At 37.5% G+C, this 15,284-nt stretch overlaps 2 protein-coding genes across 2 annotated transcripts; both read right to left on the reverse strand.

Moving 5' to 3' along the window:
* Window positions 1-7,430: 7,430 nt before the first annotated feature.
* LOC105055333 (uncharacterized) lies at window positions 7,431-8,707 on the reverse strand. Its single transcript, XM_029267786.2, has one exon. It carries the CDS (start codon window positions 8,480-8,482, stop codon window positions 7,577-7,579), a length of 906 nt encoding a protein of 301 aa, XP_029123619.1. The 5' UTR covers window positions 8,483-8,707; the 3' UTR covers window positions 7,431-7,576.
* Window positions 8,708-11,636: 2,929 nt separating this feature from the next.
* LOC105055331 (uncharacterized) lies at window positions 11,637-15,284 on the reverse strand. Its single transcript, XM_010937101.4, has 4 exons — window positions 14,298-15,284; window positions 13,966-14,053; window positions 12,675-12,815; window positions 11,637-12,584 (listed from the first exon to the last, which is right to left on the reverse strand). Exons 1-4 carry the CDS (start codon window positions 15,280-15,282, stop codon window positions 11,768-11,770), a joined length of 2,031 nt encoding a protein of 676 aa, XP_010935403.3. The 5' UTR covers window positions 15,283-15,284; the 3' UTR covers window positions 11,637-11,767.

The following is a 15,284-nucleotide window of genomic DNA, read 5'->3' on the forward strand; positions in this document are numbered from 1 at the left end:
TTCGTTTCTAAATATAAGAAAAGATTTTTTTTTTTTTTTTTTTTTTTTTAGATTTTAGTTTTGAAAGCAATGAATCTAAACCCCCAGCCAATAAAAGAAAACAAATTTTTTAATTGAGATAATTAATGTCTGACCTGTAGATTGACCGAAAGTTTATGTTTAATCTGTATTGTTTAAAAATTTTATATACGATCTTGATTCCAATGATCATTTTATGTTTTAATTCTCAATTGGATACCCATTTATGCATAATGCGTGCAACTGTATGCATCTGTCATGATGTCCAATTTTCCCGGTTCCTATATATATATAATCCCATAACATATCTCCAAATTTGCTAAGATTATGTGCATGGGTTGGTTTAGTTAGAGCATATGACTGTTAACTATAAGGTTAAAGCTTCAACCCATTCTTTAATATTTATTATTTTTTTGATAAATCTGGATGTATTAAACCAAAAAATATAACCATTTGAATCAGAAAATAAATTATTTAAAAAAACTCAAAGAATCTCCAAAGTCCAAAAAATAGTTTTTGTATGATTAGCTACATATATTATTATCCAATTAATTATATTATTAAGCACTGTATAAATATATTTAACTTCATAGAACAAAAGAGATGCAATCATTCTCTAATAATCTCTTAATAAGAGATGGCCATTGGTATCAGTAATAAAATGACAGGAGAGCCGGTGAATTATAATTAATGAATCACTTTCAAGTATAATATGTGTCACCTTCGAATACATTATCACAAACTTCAATCATTCTTATATAACATGAGACTCGGTCACAAATACTGTCATCTCAAATAAATAGACTCCTCCAGCTGCTACTAAAACAACACTTGAACTTCTAATAACAAAACTAGTTCCAACATAATTTTTTTTATTCAGATTACTGCCATCAAAATTCATTTTGAGAAAATAAGGGGGTGGTAGCGCCCAAAAGATGTGTAAATCATCAAAGGAGATATAGAAACTGTACGATAGAAACCATAATTTTTCTATGCTATCAAAAAATTCTTCAAAGTAACAAACTCGCTAAAGTTGATGCTTGGAGTAAAATTAATCTTGAACTATGGAAAATACCTTGGAATATCCATTCATTTCTAGCCAACTAAATCAGATATACATATAGGGTATCTATGCTGCCTCAAACCTCTCTCTATCCGACATAAACCTTTATTTAATTTTCTGAACAAAATCTTCAATTGATAACGATGAAATAATATGTGCATGAGTAATAGAAGCCGGTTTTCAAAATACATGCAATACGAATGATTCGAGTGCGAAAGGCTCCAATATTCTAGTAGTTACAGAGGAACATATGTAGCTGTGCGCAAAATGCTAGTCTAATTATGTGCATGACCAAACATTAAATTTCTAATGTGCAATATAAAATGAGAGAGAATAAATTATAAAATGAGAGAGAATAAAAACCGGAGTTGAATGCTTCTTGTATTTAATTTGGTAAGGGTGGGACCCCGGGTGGGCGGTGGATCGAGACGGGAGGCGGTTAACCATCGTTTTCGATTATTGCCGAACCGGGAAGGTAGAAGTGCACGTCGTCGCCGGAAGAGAGAGAGAGAGAGAGAGCGAAATGGGAGTTGGCTTCTTCGTTGTCAGAAGAGTAGGTAAGTGTATCCTCGTCGCTTCGTAGTCAGAATGGAGGAGGAGAAAAAGTCGGCGCCGGTTTCAGATCAAATGATGACAATATTATAACGTGCGCAGCCTTGGGTTGCTCTTTCAAAGACGATGGCCGAACTGCGATCTAGCTCGTAAGAGTTGACGCCGAATCCTCGATGACCATCTGTTTGCTTTGATGACCAGCCAGCACATTTTAAATGTCAGCAGTTCTGCCAGTTGCCCTTTTTTTTTTTTTTTTTCCCCTTAATGATCTCGGAGTGGGTATATTTAGGAAGCATTCAAATGAGATGTGCAATTTAGTGGACCTTCGTGCAATAGTTTTATTGGAACATTCAATGCAGTCAACCGTAGTAGGGGGAAAAAAAAAAAACATGTGTAATGATTTACTTGAAAAAGAAAAAAATAAAATGCAAACAAGGTACAAGGGAGAAGGAATGGTAGGATTTTATCACAAAAAAAAAAAAAAATGTAGGCCTGTCTTTTGACTGGTGTTGAGCTGGAGATCACTTGTACCTTATAGATCCACTGCACACAGGCTGCACTATCTTAAAAAATATGTGATGTGTTTTGTTTGGTGGCCATCTATTTGGTAACGGCAGTCATTGAAAACTGCACAGCACTCTGCAGCATTGCAAAGGATCTTGATTGCACCGCGCTACCACAATTATTAAACATATTTGATTTGATGGTCACCACAATGGCTATATATCTAATATTTGCAGATGAAATATATGTAGAGGCAACTAAGGACCATATATTTGATATGACATAGATGATTCATCGATGCTCCAATGATATATTTTGCATGAAAAAGAGCAACTTTAAATATTAGGGGTTTATTGAGTTTTCCTTTTATCATCTTAATCCAAAAAAAAAAGGGGAGGGCTGATACCATCCAAGCAAAAGTGCTTGGTTGTAATAGTTGGTCTAATTAATAGTAAAGACATGGAACTATGGGCAAAGTTTACATCAAGGCTAGAGGCGTACAGACCCTCAAGTAGGAATAGTTCATGTGTAAGGTGTAACTTACGGTACATGACAAACAATGGAGGGTAGCCTGGAAAAAAAGAGAAGCAATGAAGCATTGCAATGTTCTTCCTCCTTTTTTTTGTAGCAAAGAAGATGTAATGCCCATTGAGAGCTTGAATTATAATAAAGTCAAGACCAAATAGAGAATTGCAAGATAAGAAAATAAAGGTGTGAACATTTATGGCATGCCTTTTTGTGGGGAGGCTTGCATCTGACTAATTAACTACCAATTTGCAAAGTCTTGCATGTCACCTCTCTTCTCAATGCCTTCGCTAAGAAGTAATTATAAAGTTGATTAGCAAAGGTAGAACTTTTCCCCTTATCCTCCAAGAGATTAATTAATTGCCACCAAGGCATTTGCTAATGCAGCAGTGAATGCAGATGACTTCTTTTATCATATATATATATATATATATATATAGCCATTCTAGGTCTAAAAACTCGTCTCCTATACCAACCCATTGCTGTTGATATTATCATATTGTATTGACCTTAAATATAAACATAATTTGACCTACCAATTTGATGACCTCATGTATCACAAGTTGGTGAGGCAAGTGGCCGTAGTTAGACAACTCCCTATATAGGTGCTATCCCATCTGGGAAAGGTTTCTTTGGTGGCCGAGACGTGAACTAAATTCTATATACGTCTGCTACCAAAAAAAAAAATTCTATATACGTCATCGCTAAACAGCGATTAGTTGCACCACCCAGTACCTTTCTCAAGCTTCTGTACGTGGGAAACCTCTCTCCCGTTTTGGGGTTGTATCTCAGGTTTCCCCGAAGGCTGAGGCCATTTGTGTTCAATCCTCCCTGGCTTCATTTGAAGCACCTTCTAGGATTTAAAGGGAACTCAGCATGACAAGTCTGAGATTCCCACCATTTCTTTTCTTCATGGTTTGGGTCTCGAGGGGAGCTTTTATCCCAAGGCTATAAATCCGCTTGTCTTTGGCAATAAAACTAAAAAATTTACCAACAAAATAATAAAAGAAAAAAGGAATCAGAAGATTGGAAAGACCAATACAACCATTTTTAGAAGGTCGACTAAGTTAAGCTTTGTACCAAAAAAAAAAAAAAGTTGGTTAAATTGTGATTCTTTTTTTTTTTCTGAAAAATATGAAAATAAAAATTTTATTTTATTTTATTTTTAGATTCCTGATAACAGAAAATATATTTGGTTGTTTGTATTATATATATATAATGAGAGCTGGTGATGTGGCTAGAAACGAGGGAAAGAGAGGAGGGATGAGACTGATACTGTGGCCGAAGATAAGGAAGAGCTCGATAGATAAAAAGAAAGTGGCGATGTGGCTGGAGATGAAAGATAGTTTGAAATCGACCAAAGAGCCAATGTGATTAGATGGGTTGATAGGGTTGACGACAAGATTGGATAAAACAAGAGGAGTTTGGAAGGGGAATGATGAATTTTTTTATTTTTATTTTTTTCAAAAAATAAAAAATTGTTTAAAAATAATAGAAATATGATAATTAAATATTTTTTTACATTGAATTTTATATTTTTTATTTTTAAAACATAATAAGAGAAAAAAAGGTACCAAACAAGCCTCTTGTTGAGCTGTTTCTTTCTTATATCTGATGCATGCCCTCTTTTGGCACATTTCTTTGGAGGCAAATGGGGGGTACAGGGGGTAGCCATCCCTCGAGTCCCTGAACCAAAGATTGAATTCCAGGTCCCAAGCACAACCACTGGAAATGTTTATTGGCCGGTTAGCTCGTATCTGGTGCCACATCGCACTTTTCCCTTCCTTTTAACGTATAAGAAAGATGGTTCCATCATCAAATATAAAAGAAAAATGTTATGAAGCCCAACCCTATTACCAAATATTTCCCTGCATGCTGGGATGTCAAGAGGCACGAAGGCATTGGTGACCGTACAGCTCCCTTGTGAGTCACACCAGTCTCCTTCTGCCAAATGGGATGCCAGCTCTGCAGAGGAATGTTTTTGGTAGTAACGTTGGGTTCCGAGGCATTGCTTGTTATCTGACAATTTTTCTATTGACATATTCACGGACCAACTCAGCTTTTCCGACAAGTCAATTTCATGTTTCTGTTAGAGCGTCCATTTGTTGTCAAACTCATTTTAAGGGAGCCCGATCCTAACTGGCTGCAGGTAGAGCAGTGACATTAACCAACAAACACATTGTACTTTAATCTCTTGCTTATGTAGCAAGGAATGAAACAATAATGCAGATTTAGAAGAACTCCTGGCTTTCATTCTGCTGTGAAGGCTGAAGCCCACAGGGAGTTGGTCATATACACAAAAAAAAAAAGGTCTACATACCATGGAATGAGTTCAACTGGGCTCTCTACACTGTCTGGCTTGGGCATGGATAGAACTTTAGGTGGGAACTGGGAAGGAGTCTACTGGGGCCAGGGTTGTGAAGCGCTTCTCTGGACCGCCTGTGGACTAGGATATGTATGTTTGGGCTTGGTCTGCAACTAGAGTGCATTTCTGGGTCTTTGTTGGGCCAGGTCAGATCGGCATTATATCTTGCTAGCTGTTAGGGTGTCGGGTCAATTAGGCCCATTAACATCTCTGTCCTTGTTTAAGTAATTAAGTTACATGGGTTGCATTCTTATTCTAATCAGCTAAATTAGAAAACCCTACTGCTTCCAATAGTTTGTCCTATAAGGGTCCATTTGGTTAGAACGTGTTAGATTACAGGGTAATCTAATGATTCTTAAGAATTATTTATCTAAAAAAATGATTATGAAAGAAAATAAATTTTACTATATTTGGTTGATGTAAAAATTATTTGAAAAAGTGACATTAGGAAAAGATTACTATGTCTGATTGAAGATAATCCTATATAGGAATATGGAGAATTTATAAATATGCCATTCAACATAAGATAATTATTAATGCCAGTATAGCATTGTCATCTTCAATCAATGTTTATATAATGACTACAATTATATAGTTCTTTGCACGATGCTATCTGCATCTTAATTTTTTTATAAAAAATTTTTATTGAATGAATTTGAGAAATTATTAAAATAAATTCAATGATTACATATGTAAATTTATTAGGAATACTTTTATCAAACATAGATTACTATCATTCGAAAATTTACCTAATATCAATCCCTCTATAGTATTTGTTTTGCTTTCTTTCTCTGAAAATAAACATGAGATCCATCAATTTTTTTTTCTCTTTTTCATTTTTCACATCAAACATGATAATCTAATATGTGATTCATTTTTCTATTCTAGATTAATCCCAACCAAATGGACCAGAGACCTAGAAATCTTATCCTTCAAAAGATGATGATTTTTGGGAAAAGAAAAAAAAAAAAAGCGGCAAAAGTATAGATAACTCAAACATCTCATACTTTATCGTGTGTATTATGTAATTCCCTGCAGGGTACCTAGAACCAGAAAGAAAATATTTTTTAAGTTCAACTATACACAAGAAAATGCCAATATAATGCAATTTTCTCAGCATTTCAATGGAGTTACAACAAGGTTGGAAACCCTTTTCTAATGTTATCTCTCATATGGTTGTTTTGAATGGAAAAGAACCATCTTTATGCTTCACATCGGGAGACATTGGGAATTTTAGCCACTTCGCCCCTCATAGACTGTTATTAAGTGTCTTCTCTGAGATCGGATCCTGCTGACCCTTTAGACAAGCATGCTATGCTCATTTCTTTCTCCATAACTGGAGAATTAGGCCTCTCGTGACCACATTTACTCGTCTAAATTATCTTTTCCATACAATGCATGAACATCTAACGCCTCTAAGTGTTCCTCTACGTGGCTACACAGCATGCTACCACCTCCCAATTTATGGCCCAATAATGCATCCGACAGGAGTGAAACAACAAGACAATTATTAGCTGCGGCATCCACATGATTAGAACAACTTGATAGCATGATTAATTTGCATTATTTCTTGAAGAATTCAGGTTAAAGGTCTATATATGGATCCAGTGTACACGATCTCTTTAGCTGCTACTTTATCAAAATTAATATGTGAATGTAGGGAATAATTAAGAAGCCAAGCAGCAAGGCATGTGGCGCGGGTTCCTGGAAGTGCAGGAAATCTGTAGAAAAACAAGATGTGCAGAGTGGTTGTGCAGCAATGCCTTCGCGATATATTGAAGCCAGATCGAAAGAGCATTCCCAATGGAAAATCTACGGAGCAATTAGGAGAATCAAGTTCTTGTTATTGTCTAATTATCCTGCAGTCATTTTTTGTGTTGGTATTGAGAGATGAGAAACAATGTGCTTGTAAATCTATAGGACTAAAAGACCAAGCGGAAGTCTTTATTATTGAGTAAATAATAAGAATTTGTTGTTTCCTAGAAAAGAGGAAAAGAAGGAGAAAAAATCCAAAAAAAAACCATAAATTGTTGTCAGAAATAAAAAGTAATAGAAGATGGACAACAAAGAGCAGTCAATAAAGCAACTGGCAGATCTGTGAGGACAAACAAGCCATGACCTTACGGATTTCAGCTGTCCATCCATGGGGAGCCGATGCCAAGAGGTGAAGAAATCAGAAGTTCCATTTAGGACAAGGGGAGCTGACATAGACCTATAGAATATCAGAAAAAAAATCCTAAATACTTGAAGAAAGAACATGAATGCTCCCACAAGCCAATTTTGTGGTTAAATTAATATTCTATTGGTAACCATTTCATCCCACAGAATATAGTTTGGCCTTTCGTTTTCATACCATTAAGCTCAGAAACTACAGTAAGAATGTTGCCAGACAATGACATATAATATCTTTTCAGATTTCAATTGGTACAATAATAGAGTATATTTCATTTCATGTACACAAAATTGTAAGAAAAGAGGCCATTAGCCAATCCTTAAAAATGCGGATGCTAATGATGAAGTTTGCATAGGTACAAGAGCTGATGAAAGCTCTAGAGACTAAGGATGTTAAGAAGAGAAACCCTGTTTTGGATTAGGCGCCTGTACAGGCATTCCAATTCTGTCTCAAGATCTTCCATCTTCGCCTTTAGTGTCTCCAGTTGATCATGTGCCTTCTGTACCTCCTCATCATCAACATCTTTGCAGGAACTGCAGCTATATGAAACAGAAACATACAATGAGAAATCTTCATTGCCCATGTCACTTGTCTCCTTGTGCTCTTCCTCAGAGGCGACCTTCCTCTTCTGCAGTGCCTTCGAAACAAAAGACCACCTGCTAGCCTTTGCTTTTGGCCTCGAAACGGAAAAGAAACTCGATATGGATTGGAGGAGAGAGATGGTGATCTCTCTTTCTTCTATCAACAACTTTGACACACTTGATAAATCGGAATCCTTATCAACGGCAGTACTTGGTGAAGATTTGTTGGACATTTGCTTCCATGATCTGAAGCAATTCTTGATATCCTTCTGTGCCTTCTTTCCAGAGCAAATGTAAGCATGCAACTTGCTCTCAATACTTGTGTCTCTTCTTCGAAGGGCCAACTGAAGGTCCTGGACATGCTCTTTCATTGTGACTAGCTTATCTCTCAAAGTGCCACACAGGTCCAACACCTTGATGGACCCATCCAGTTCCTCTTCCAACCACTTCTTTTGATGTGGATGGCGGAGGGCTTTTTGGTTGTAAGGCAAGTGACGAAGCTCCTCGGTGCAGTCATACAGATCTCTGAGCCTTCTCAATCCATTACACATCTCCTGAGATGTTAAAGAGGATGAAACCACACAAGTCCGTAGCTTGTGGAGCTCTTCCTCAACCCTGAGGGCAAACGGATGAGATCTGGAGGGCAGGCTAATGGATCGAACATGTGAAGACTGGTCTTGCACCGCAGCAGAACAAGCCATCTATGCTTTGCTTTCTGTGTAGCTGCTTTGAATTATATGACAATTGATGACCAGAGAAGGAAGGATGATGTGTTCTGATTATCCTTGAGCTCTCCCTCCTTATAAACCAACATCTCCAGAGCAGAAAGGGAGACAAGTGGAATCTAGGCCAGCTAAGCCCCTCAAGTGATGCCTATGGCATGAAATGTGGATCTGGTAATGGTTTCTCTGAACAAGCCATGCTAATTTCTCCTTCTTTATTCCGTGCTACATAGTTCTGTAAGCTGGAGTTTGTGGACCGCAGAATCATATATGATTTTAGTTATTAATATGAAATGCACGAGCGTTACATGTCTGCTTGCCACCCCAACACCAGATCCGGTCCCCAACACATCCACCATGGATGGTATATGGTGCACTAATTGGATTGAAACATTGATTATTAATGCAACATCCAGCAACCGGACAAGAGAACAAAAACAACATAACAAGTAGCATCAGTATCAACATGATTGGCTAAGTCAAAAGCAAAGTTGGTTGGCAATATTTCTTCCGACATCCAAGTCATGAGGGCTACTAGAACACAGGCTGTAAGTGCCTTTTTATATAGGAGTTTTTGCCTGGTGTACAAAAGATAATTAGTGGTTTGCTGGGACTGATTAGAACTCGCCATGAGAGTTATCGTGGAATACAATTATACAAAGTAGTCTCTGTGACGGTTGCCGGGTTCAGGGACTCATTACAACCTGGCTTGCCAAAATTTTTAGTCTCGGCATGCCGCGCGCCGAAATTAGTTGTTTATTAGTCTCGGCATGCTGGGCGGCGGGATAAGAGAACGTTCTGTACCACCTTTTTTCTCCTGAAAGGAGCAGTACTGGTTGGAACTTTGTTACTCGATACAAAGGTTGTGTATCAGTTGGTCTCGGCATGCAGCTTGCCGGAACTAATTGAGCCTTGCATTAGGAGGTTTTTTTTGGGTTAGTTGTGCTGGGACTAGTTGGAACTCACTAGTTTTTGTCAAGTATTAACTAGTCTCGCCAAATGACATGCCGGTTTAGAAGTTCACCTGTGATCTCTACGCGCGCTCCAAACTATGAGAGAATTTAAGAAGTTTTGCGATTAGGTGGACAGAAGGTAATTAAGCTATTTGTGTAACATGTACCCATGATAATTGCACCACACTAGACGCAATCATTTTTGTTTCTTGGTCTTGGCGTGACACTTAGGAGTGTATAACAATCATCAGAGAGTTCAAAAAAGGAGGATGATGAGCTGTGGTTGATCCTTGAGCTCACCGTACTCATAAATCAATGCCCATGAAGCAGATGGGAAGACACAGAGAATCTTGGCCAACTTAGCTCTCTGTGTATATGTGATAATGAGGGCTCCTTATGTGGATCTTGTATTGGCTTTTCTCAACAGGTCAGACATATTTCTTCTTTACTTTATTCTTCACAGAATATGAGTTAGGCTTGTTGAAGTACATATTATTCTAATGTAATAATGTAAATTACACGAGGGTCGTAGGTCAACTTGCCTCCCCATCAACCCATCAAGTAACCAGCAAACCCGCCAATGATGATGAATGGTTTTTTATTTGCACCGGGACAGTATAATGATGCATCAACCAACAAGCAGACAATGGTACAAATCAACACAATAAATGGCATTAGTTTCCACATGATTGGGGCGACGTAAAAGCATAGTTAATGTTTCTTATGAAATTTAGGCCATGATATCTATTACAACTCATAGTCTACATTTATTTTCGTTGGTGAGAGAGATGGGTTGAAGCAAGCCATTACAAAAAATCTTGGAAAATAAACTATGTAACATAAAAGGTGAGCGGATTTGTTCTGAAACATAGCATTGACAAGAACTTGCATATAGAGGGTTGTTCATGGTAATAATTTTGATGATTTTACTGAGCCAGGATAAATATGTTAATTATAACAATGTCAAATTTACTCTAATGGTACAAAAGTTAAATTTATCTTGATCTAATTCTAGTATAAGAGGGCACTACCTAAGAAAAAAAGGGAGAAGTGGTAGGCATGAGATGACAAGAAGCAAAATAGAAAGGAAAATAGATTCACTCTGTTTTGGATGTCAACTACAAAGAGATGGGACAGGTCTTGCTGATCATATATTTAGTTGTTGCAATAATTAATGAGAATCTTTATGATATAGAAAGGAAAATAGATTGGTGATTGTGAAAACACTAAATAGATATTGATGTTGAGAGAACACAAAATTTAGTGGTAGAGAGCATATTTACAATGTCATTTGAGAAAATAATATCATTTGAGAAAATAATAATTAATTATCTGAACATATGCTCATAAAAAATTAACTGAACCATTTTAGTGTTTGGTTTCAATGTCTTCTTATAAATAAAAATAATAATAAGTATAAAAAAAAAGCAACTGCTCTGAAGAAGCCAACAAATGCTTTATTTCCTTCTTGTTAGATTAGCATACTGAAAGATAGATAAACATGGAGCCAACCAATTCCAACTTAAGAGAGAATACAAGTATGCTTCTAATTTCATTAATATGCATATTTCCTTTCTGACACCTTTCTGACATCATCTGCGATGGTTAACTATGTATTGTTTATGAAATTGGGTTGGAGCTTACTCATTTGAAATTAGAACATCAGCAGTAAATTGACTTTGATATTCTCCATCTGCAGCCACAAATGAGCAAAGAACAGTTATAAATATTCCAGCAATGATTCAAAACTTTCTGAATTTTAATTATAATCAGTATGCTACATATTCCAAATGTCTACACTGGATCCACCATGTCCAAATCTGCTTAATGATCTGAGGACTTGGTGCTAGATAAGTTCTTCCAACAACAGAGTAATTTGAGCTGAAGAAATATGTAGATGTGTATCCAATTTAATTTTTCTGTTAGTGTCGAGAAGGTAGAAATTTCAGTCAATCCAAAACATTTAAAAAGAGAACACAAGGTGCTAAAACTTGCAATTTCCATTGGCATGTCACAGACAAAGATCATCAATGTTCCGTTCATATTATTATTTAAATCGTTAGAGGCCATTTCTACTGAAAGAGTGTGGTAAATACATCAAAGTCTGTTTGTTCTTGTGCACTGACAACTTTTGTATCTCGAGAAAAAAGATGAAGTATATGAAAATTTGAATTTCTCGATATGATTGAGAACAGTATGTTATACATTGCAACTCATCTACAAAATTGGATCAATTACAAGTCACTAGCAAATCCTTCAAAATCTGATGCAAATAACAGTGTCTATACAGTAACAAGGTTTAATATGATTTTTATAGGCTGAGGATGTTGAGAAGGGAGACTCTATTTTGGACTAGTCGCCTAAACAGACATTCTAATCCAGTCTCCAGATCTCCAATGGTGACTTCCAATGCCTCTAAGTGACTTGTATTTTCATGCTCCTCGCAATCAACTTTCTTCTTCTGCAAAGCCTTTGAAATAAAAGACCACATGCTAGCCTTTGGTCTCGACCTTGCCATGAACAAATTAGATAAGATAGATTTCAGTAGAAAAATGTTGATCTCCTTTGCTTCTGTCAATACCCGAACCACCATCAGTAGCTCAGAATCCATGTTGACTGCCGAAGGAGACACAGATCTATTATCAGTTTGCTTCAATGATCTCAGGCAATTCTTAAGATCCTTCTGTGCCTTCTTACCAAAGTGGATGTAAGCATACATCTTGCTTTGGATAGCTGCATCTCCTCCCCTTCGAAGAGCCAAGTGAAGGTCTTGGATGTGTTCTTTCATGGTAATCAGGCTGTCCCTTGTGGCACCACACAAGTCCAACAACCTCACAGACCCATCCAGTTCCTCTTCCAACCATCTCTTCTGTGGGAGATGGGAGAGGGCTTGCTGGTTGTGTGGCAGGTGAAGAAGCTCCTCAATGCTGTTGTACAAATCTCCAAGCCCTCTCAATGCATTTCCAATCATCTGGCTTGTTGAAGAGGATGAAGCTACACAAGTCTTTAGCTTGTGCAGCTCTTCTTCAACTTGGAGGGCTAGGGGGTGGGATCTGGATGGCATGCTGATCGATCGAAGATGGAAGCATTGTTCTGGCACCACAGCAGCCATTCTTGCTTTTTTTTTGCTGTGGCTTCACTGTTGTATCAGAAGAGGAAACTAGAGAGAGAAGGATGATGCTTTGGCTTTGGTCCTTGGAGTCCTCTTGCTTATAAACCAATGCCTCTGGAGAAGATGGGAGACACCAAGAATCTTGGGCACCTGTGCTTCCCATGTGATGTCAATATGGGTCTTGGCTAGCAATATGGTTCTTGTAATGATTTTTCCAGACAAGCTCTGCCCATTTCTCTTCTTTAGTCTGATTTCCAAGTGATAGGAATAAGATTATGTCTATGATGCATGAACCTATAAACTAACGTACAATGCACGAGGGGTTTTGCCCTGGTTGGCTCCCCAACAATCCATCAGGCCAGCACCGACTGTCTTCGATGAATGTAAACAGATCCAGACATGGCCTAATAATAAAACTTGGTGACCATCTTACAAGCATGTAATAGAAACACTGGTTGCAGAATCATACACATGTTAGGTGTCACCTTGTAGCAAAATGTTGTTAGGTGGATGTTAATTGCATAACTCAAGTAGGGGTTGTACCAAAACTAACCATCCACGTTTGATTCTTTTTTAATCTTATAACATCCAAATTATTCAGTCTAGGTAAGAAAATTATATGTGATAAGCCAAGGACCAACTCTCTCTCTCAAAAAAAAGAAGAAAAGAAAAGGAAGAGATAGAGAGAGTGGCTAACCAAAAGACCTTAAAACTTTGGGTTCTGATCAAGAATGACTAATAAAGGATGCAACTCAACTCATGGGATCCATCTCATCCACAAATAAATGTTAAAGGTCAAATTAATAAAGTAATTTAATAATTTATCATCTTCTGGGTACTTGATTACTTCGACAGTATATATTCTTTGTTCTACTGCTTTATTGGGGGTAACTGGGTGAGTTTAACATCAATGAAAGGAGAAGAAGACACCCTGGAAGTTCTAAGAGAAAATTGAGGAAATCCGATGTCAACTCCAGATGAATATGTTCCCTTTAAAAACTTCAGATAAATGAGACAAGGCTTGTTGGTTGTTTTATGGCTATTGCAACAATTAGTAGAAGTTTCAATGTAAATGATAGTGAAATAACAGTGAGCTATATTTATGTTTAATGGATGCTAAACAAAGCACAATGCCCGAACAAGACATAGGCAAGCGTGGTAATCATAATGGATAAAGGAAGATAATAAGTAGCATAGCTCAAATACGAGTGAGGCCAAAAAAGAAGAAGAAGAAGAAGAAGAAGAAGAGGAAAGAAAAAGGGGGCCTCAATCTGACCACAAGTTCCTGTCAAAAATCCTCTTGAAAAGTTTGAGGATTTGCTGTTGGATAATTTCCTCCAACAACAGGTAGAGGTGATACATGCTTCTCTCCATTTACAATATTTTCAAGAATGTACCCAGTAGATAATAATGTAAATACGAGTGGAACATGATCTACAACAGTCATTAGTGTTCCATTCATGGTATTCTTCAAGCCATCACAAGCTAATTGAAAGAGAGTGAAGAATCTATGTAGAGTTGAATCTTTTTCCCATTCCAACAATCCTTGTATATATGGAACAAAAATAAGAAACATCTTCTAGAACTGGATATCTGATTTAAATTGTAAACAGCATAATGATACATCTATACTCAGGTACAAAATTGGAATATCTGTGAATCATCAGCAAGTCCTTAAAATGTGGATGCTGATGATGGGGTTTAAATGTTTACAAGGGTGGAGATCCCTAAAGGCTGAGGATGTTAAGAAGAGAGACTCTATTCTGGACTAGTTGTCTGAATAGGCATTCCAATCCAGTCTCAAAACTTTCAATGTTGAACTCCAAACCCTCCAACTGCTCTTGTGCCTTTTGTACCTTCACACCATCTTTGCAGGTAATGCACTCATAGGGAGTAGAGAATGAGAAATCTGTACTTTCTGCTTCATTTCTATTCTCATGCTCCTCACAAGCCACTTTCTTCTTGTGCAAAACCTTTGAAACAAAAGACCATCTGCTAGACTTTGGTTTCGACCTTGCCAAGAACAAATTAGATAGGACTATTTGTAGGAGAGACATGGTAATCTGCTTTGCTTCTGTCAATACCTGAACCATCATTGACAGATCAGAATCCTTGCTGAGGGCTGAAGAAGACACACATCTGTTATCCATTTGCTTCAATGATTTCAAGCAATTGTTCATATCCTTCTGTGCCTTCTTCACAGTGCGAATGTAAGCATGCACCTTGCTTTGAATAGCAGTATCACCTCTTCTTCGGAGAGCCAACTGAAGGTCTTGAATATGTTCTTTCATGGTAACCAGCTTATCCCTCAAAGTGTCACACAAATCCAACAATTTGAGAGACCCATCCAGCTGCTCTTCTACCCATTTTTTGTGTGGAAACTGAGAGAGGACTTGCTGGTTGTGTAGCAGATGAAGCAGCTCTTTGATGCAGTTGTACAAATTTTCAAGCCCCCTTAATCCATTGCAAATCATCTGCCCTGTTAAAGAGGATGAAGCCACAAAAGTCCTTAGCTTGTGCAGCTCTTCTTCAACTTGAAGGGCAAGGGGATGTGATCTAGATGGCATGCTGATGGATCGAAGATGGTGACATTGGTCAGGCAAGACAGCAGAACCAGCCATTTTTGCTTTCTCTGTAGTGCAGCCTCTCTGAATGGATAGCAAGAGAAGACTAGAGAAGAAGATGATGCTCTGGGTTTGGTTCTTGGCCTCCATGC

The sequence above is a fragment of the Elaeis guineensis genome, chromosome 12 (assembly GCF_000442705.2).
Source record: "Elaeis guineensis isolate ETL-2024a chromosome 12, EG11, whole genome shotgun sequence".
In the NCBI taxonomy this organism is placed as follows: Eukaryota; Viridiplantae; Streptophyta; class Magnoliopsida; order Arecales; family Arecaceae; genus Elaeis; species Elaeis guineensis.

Coding starts and splice junctions, on each gene's coding strand:
- LOC105055331 (XM_010937101.4), bottom strand. CDS start 15,282: ATGGAGGCCAAGAACCAAACCCAGAGCATCATCTTCTTCTCTAGTCTT. Junction 14,054..14,297: donor TCTTAACATCCTCAGCCTTT/AGGGATCTCCAC, acceptor TCTTTCAATTAG/CTTGTGATGGCTTGAAGAAT. Junction 12,585..12,674: donor CATCTTCTCCAGAGGCATTG/GTTTATAAGCAA, acceptor GTGAAGCCACAG/CAAAAAAAAAGCAAGAATGG.
- LOC105055333 (XM_029267786.2), bottom strand. CDS start 8,482: ATGGCTTGTTCTGCTGCGGTGCAAGACCAGTCTTCACATGTTCGATCC.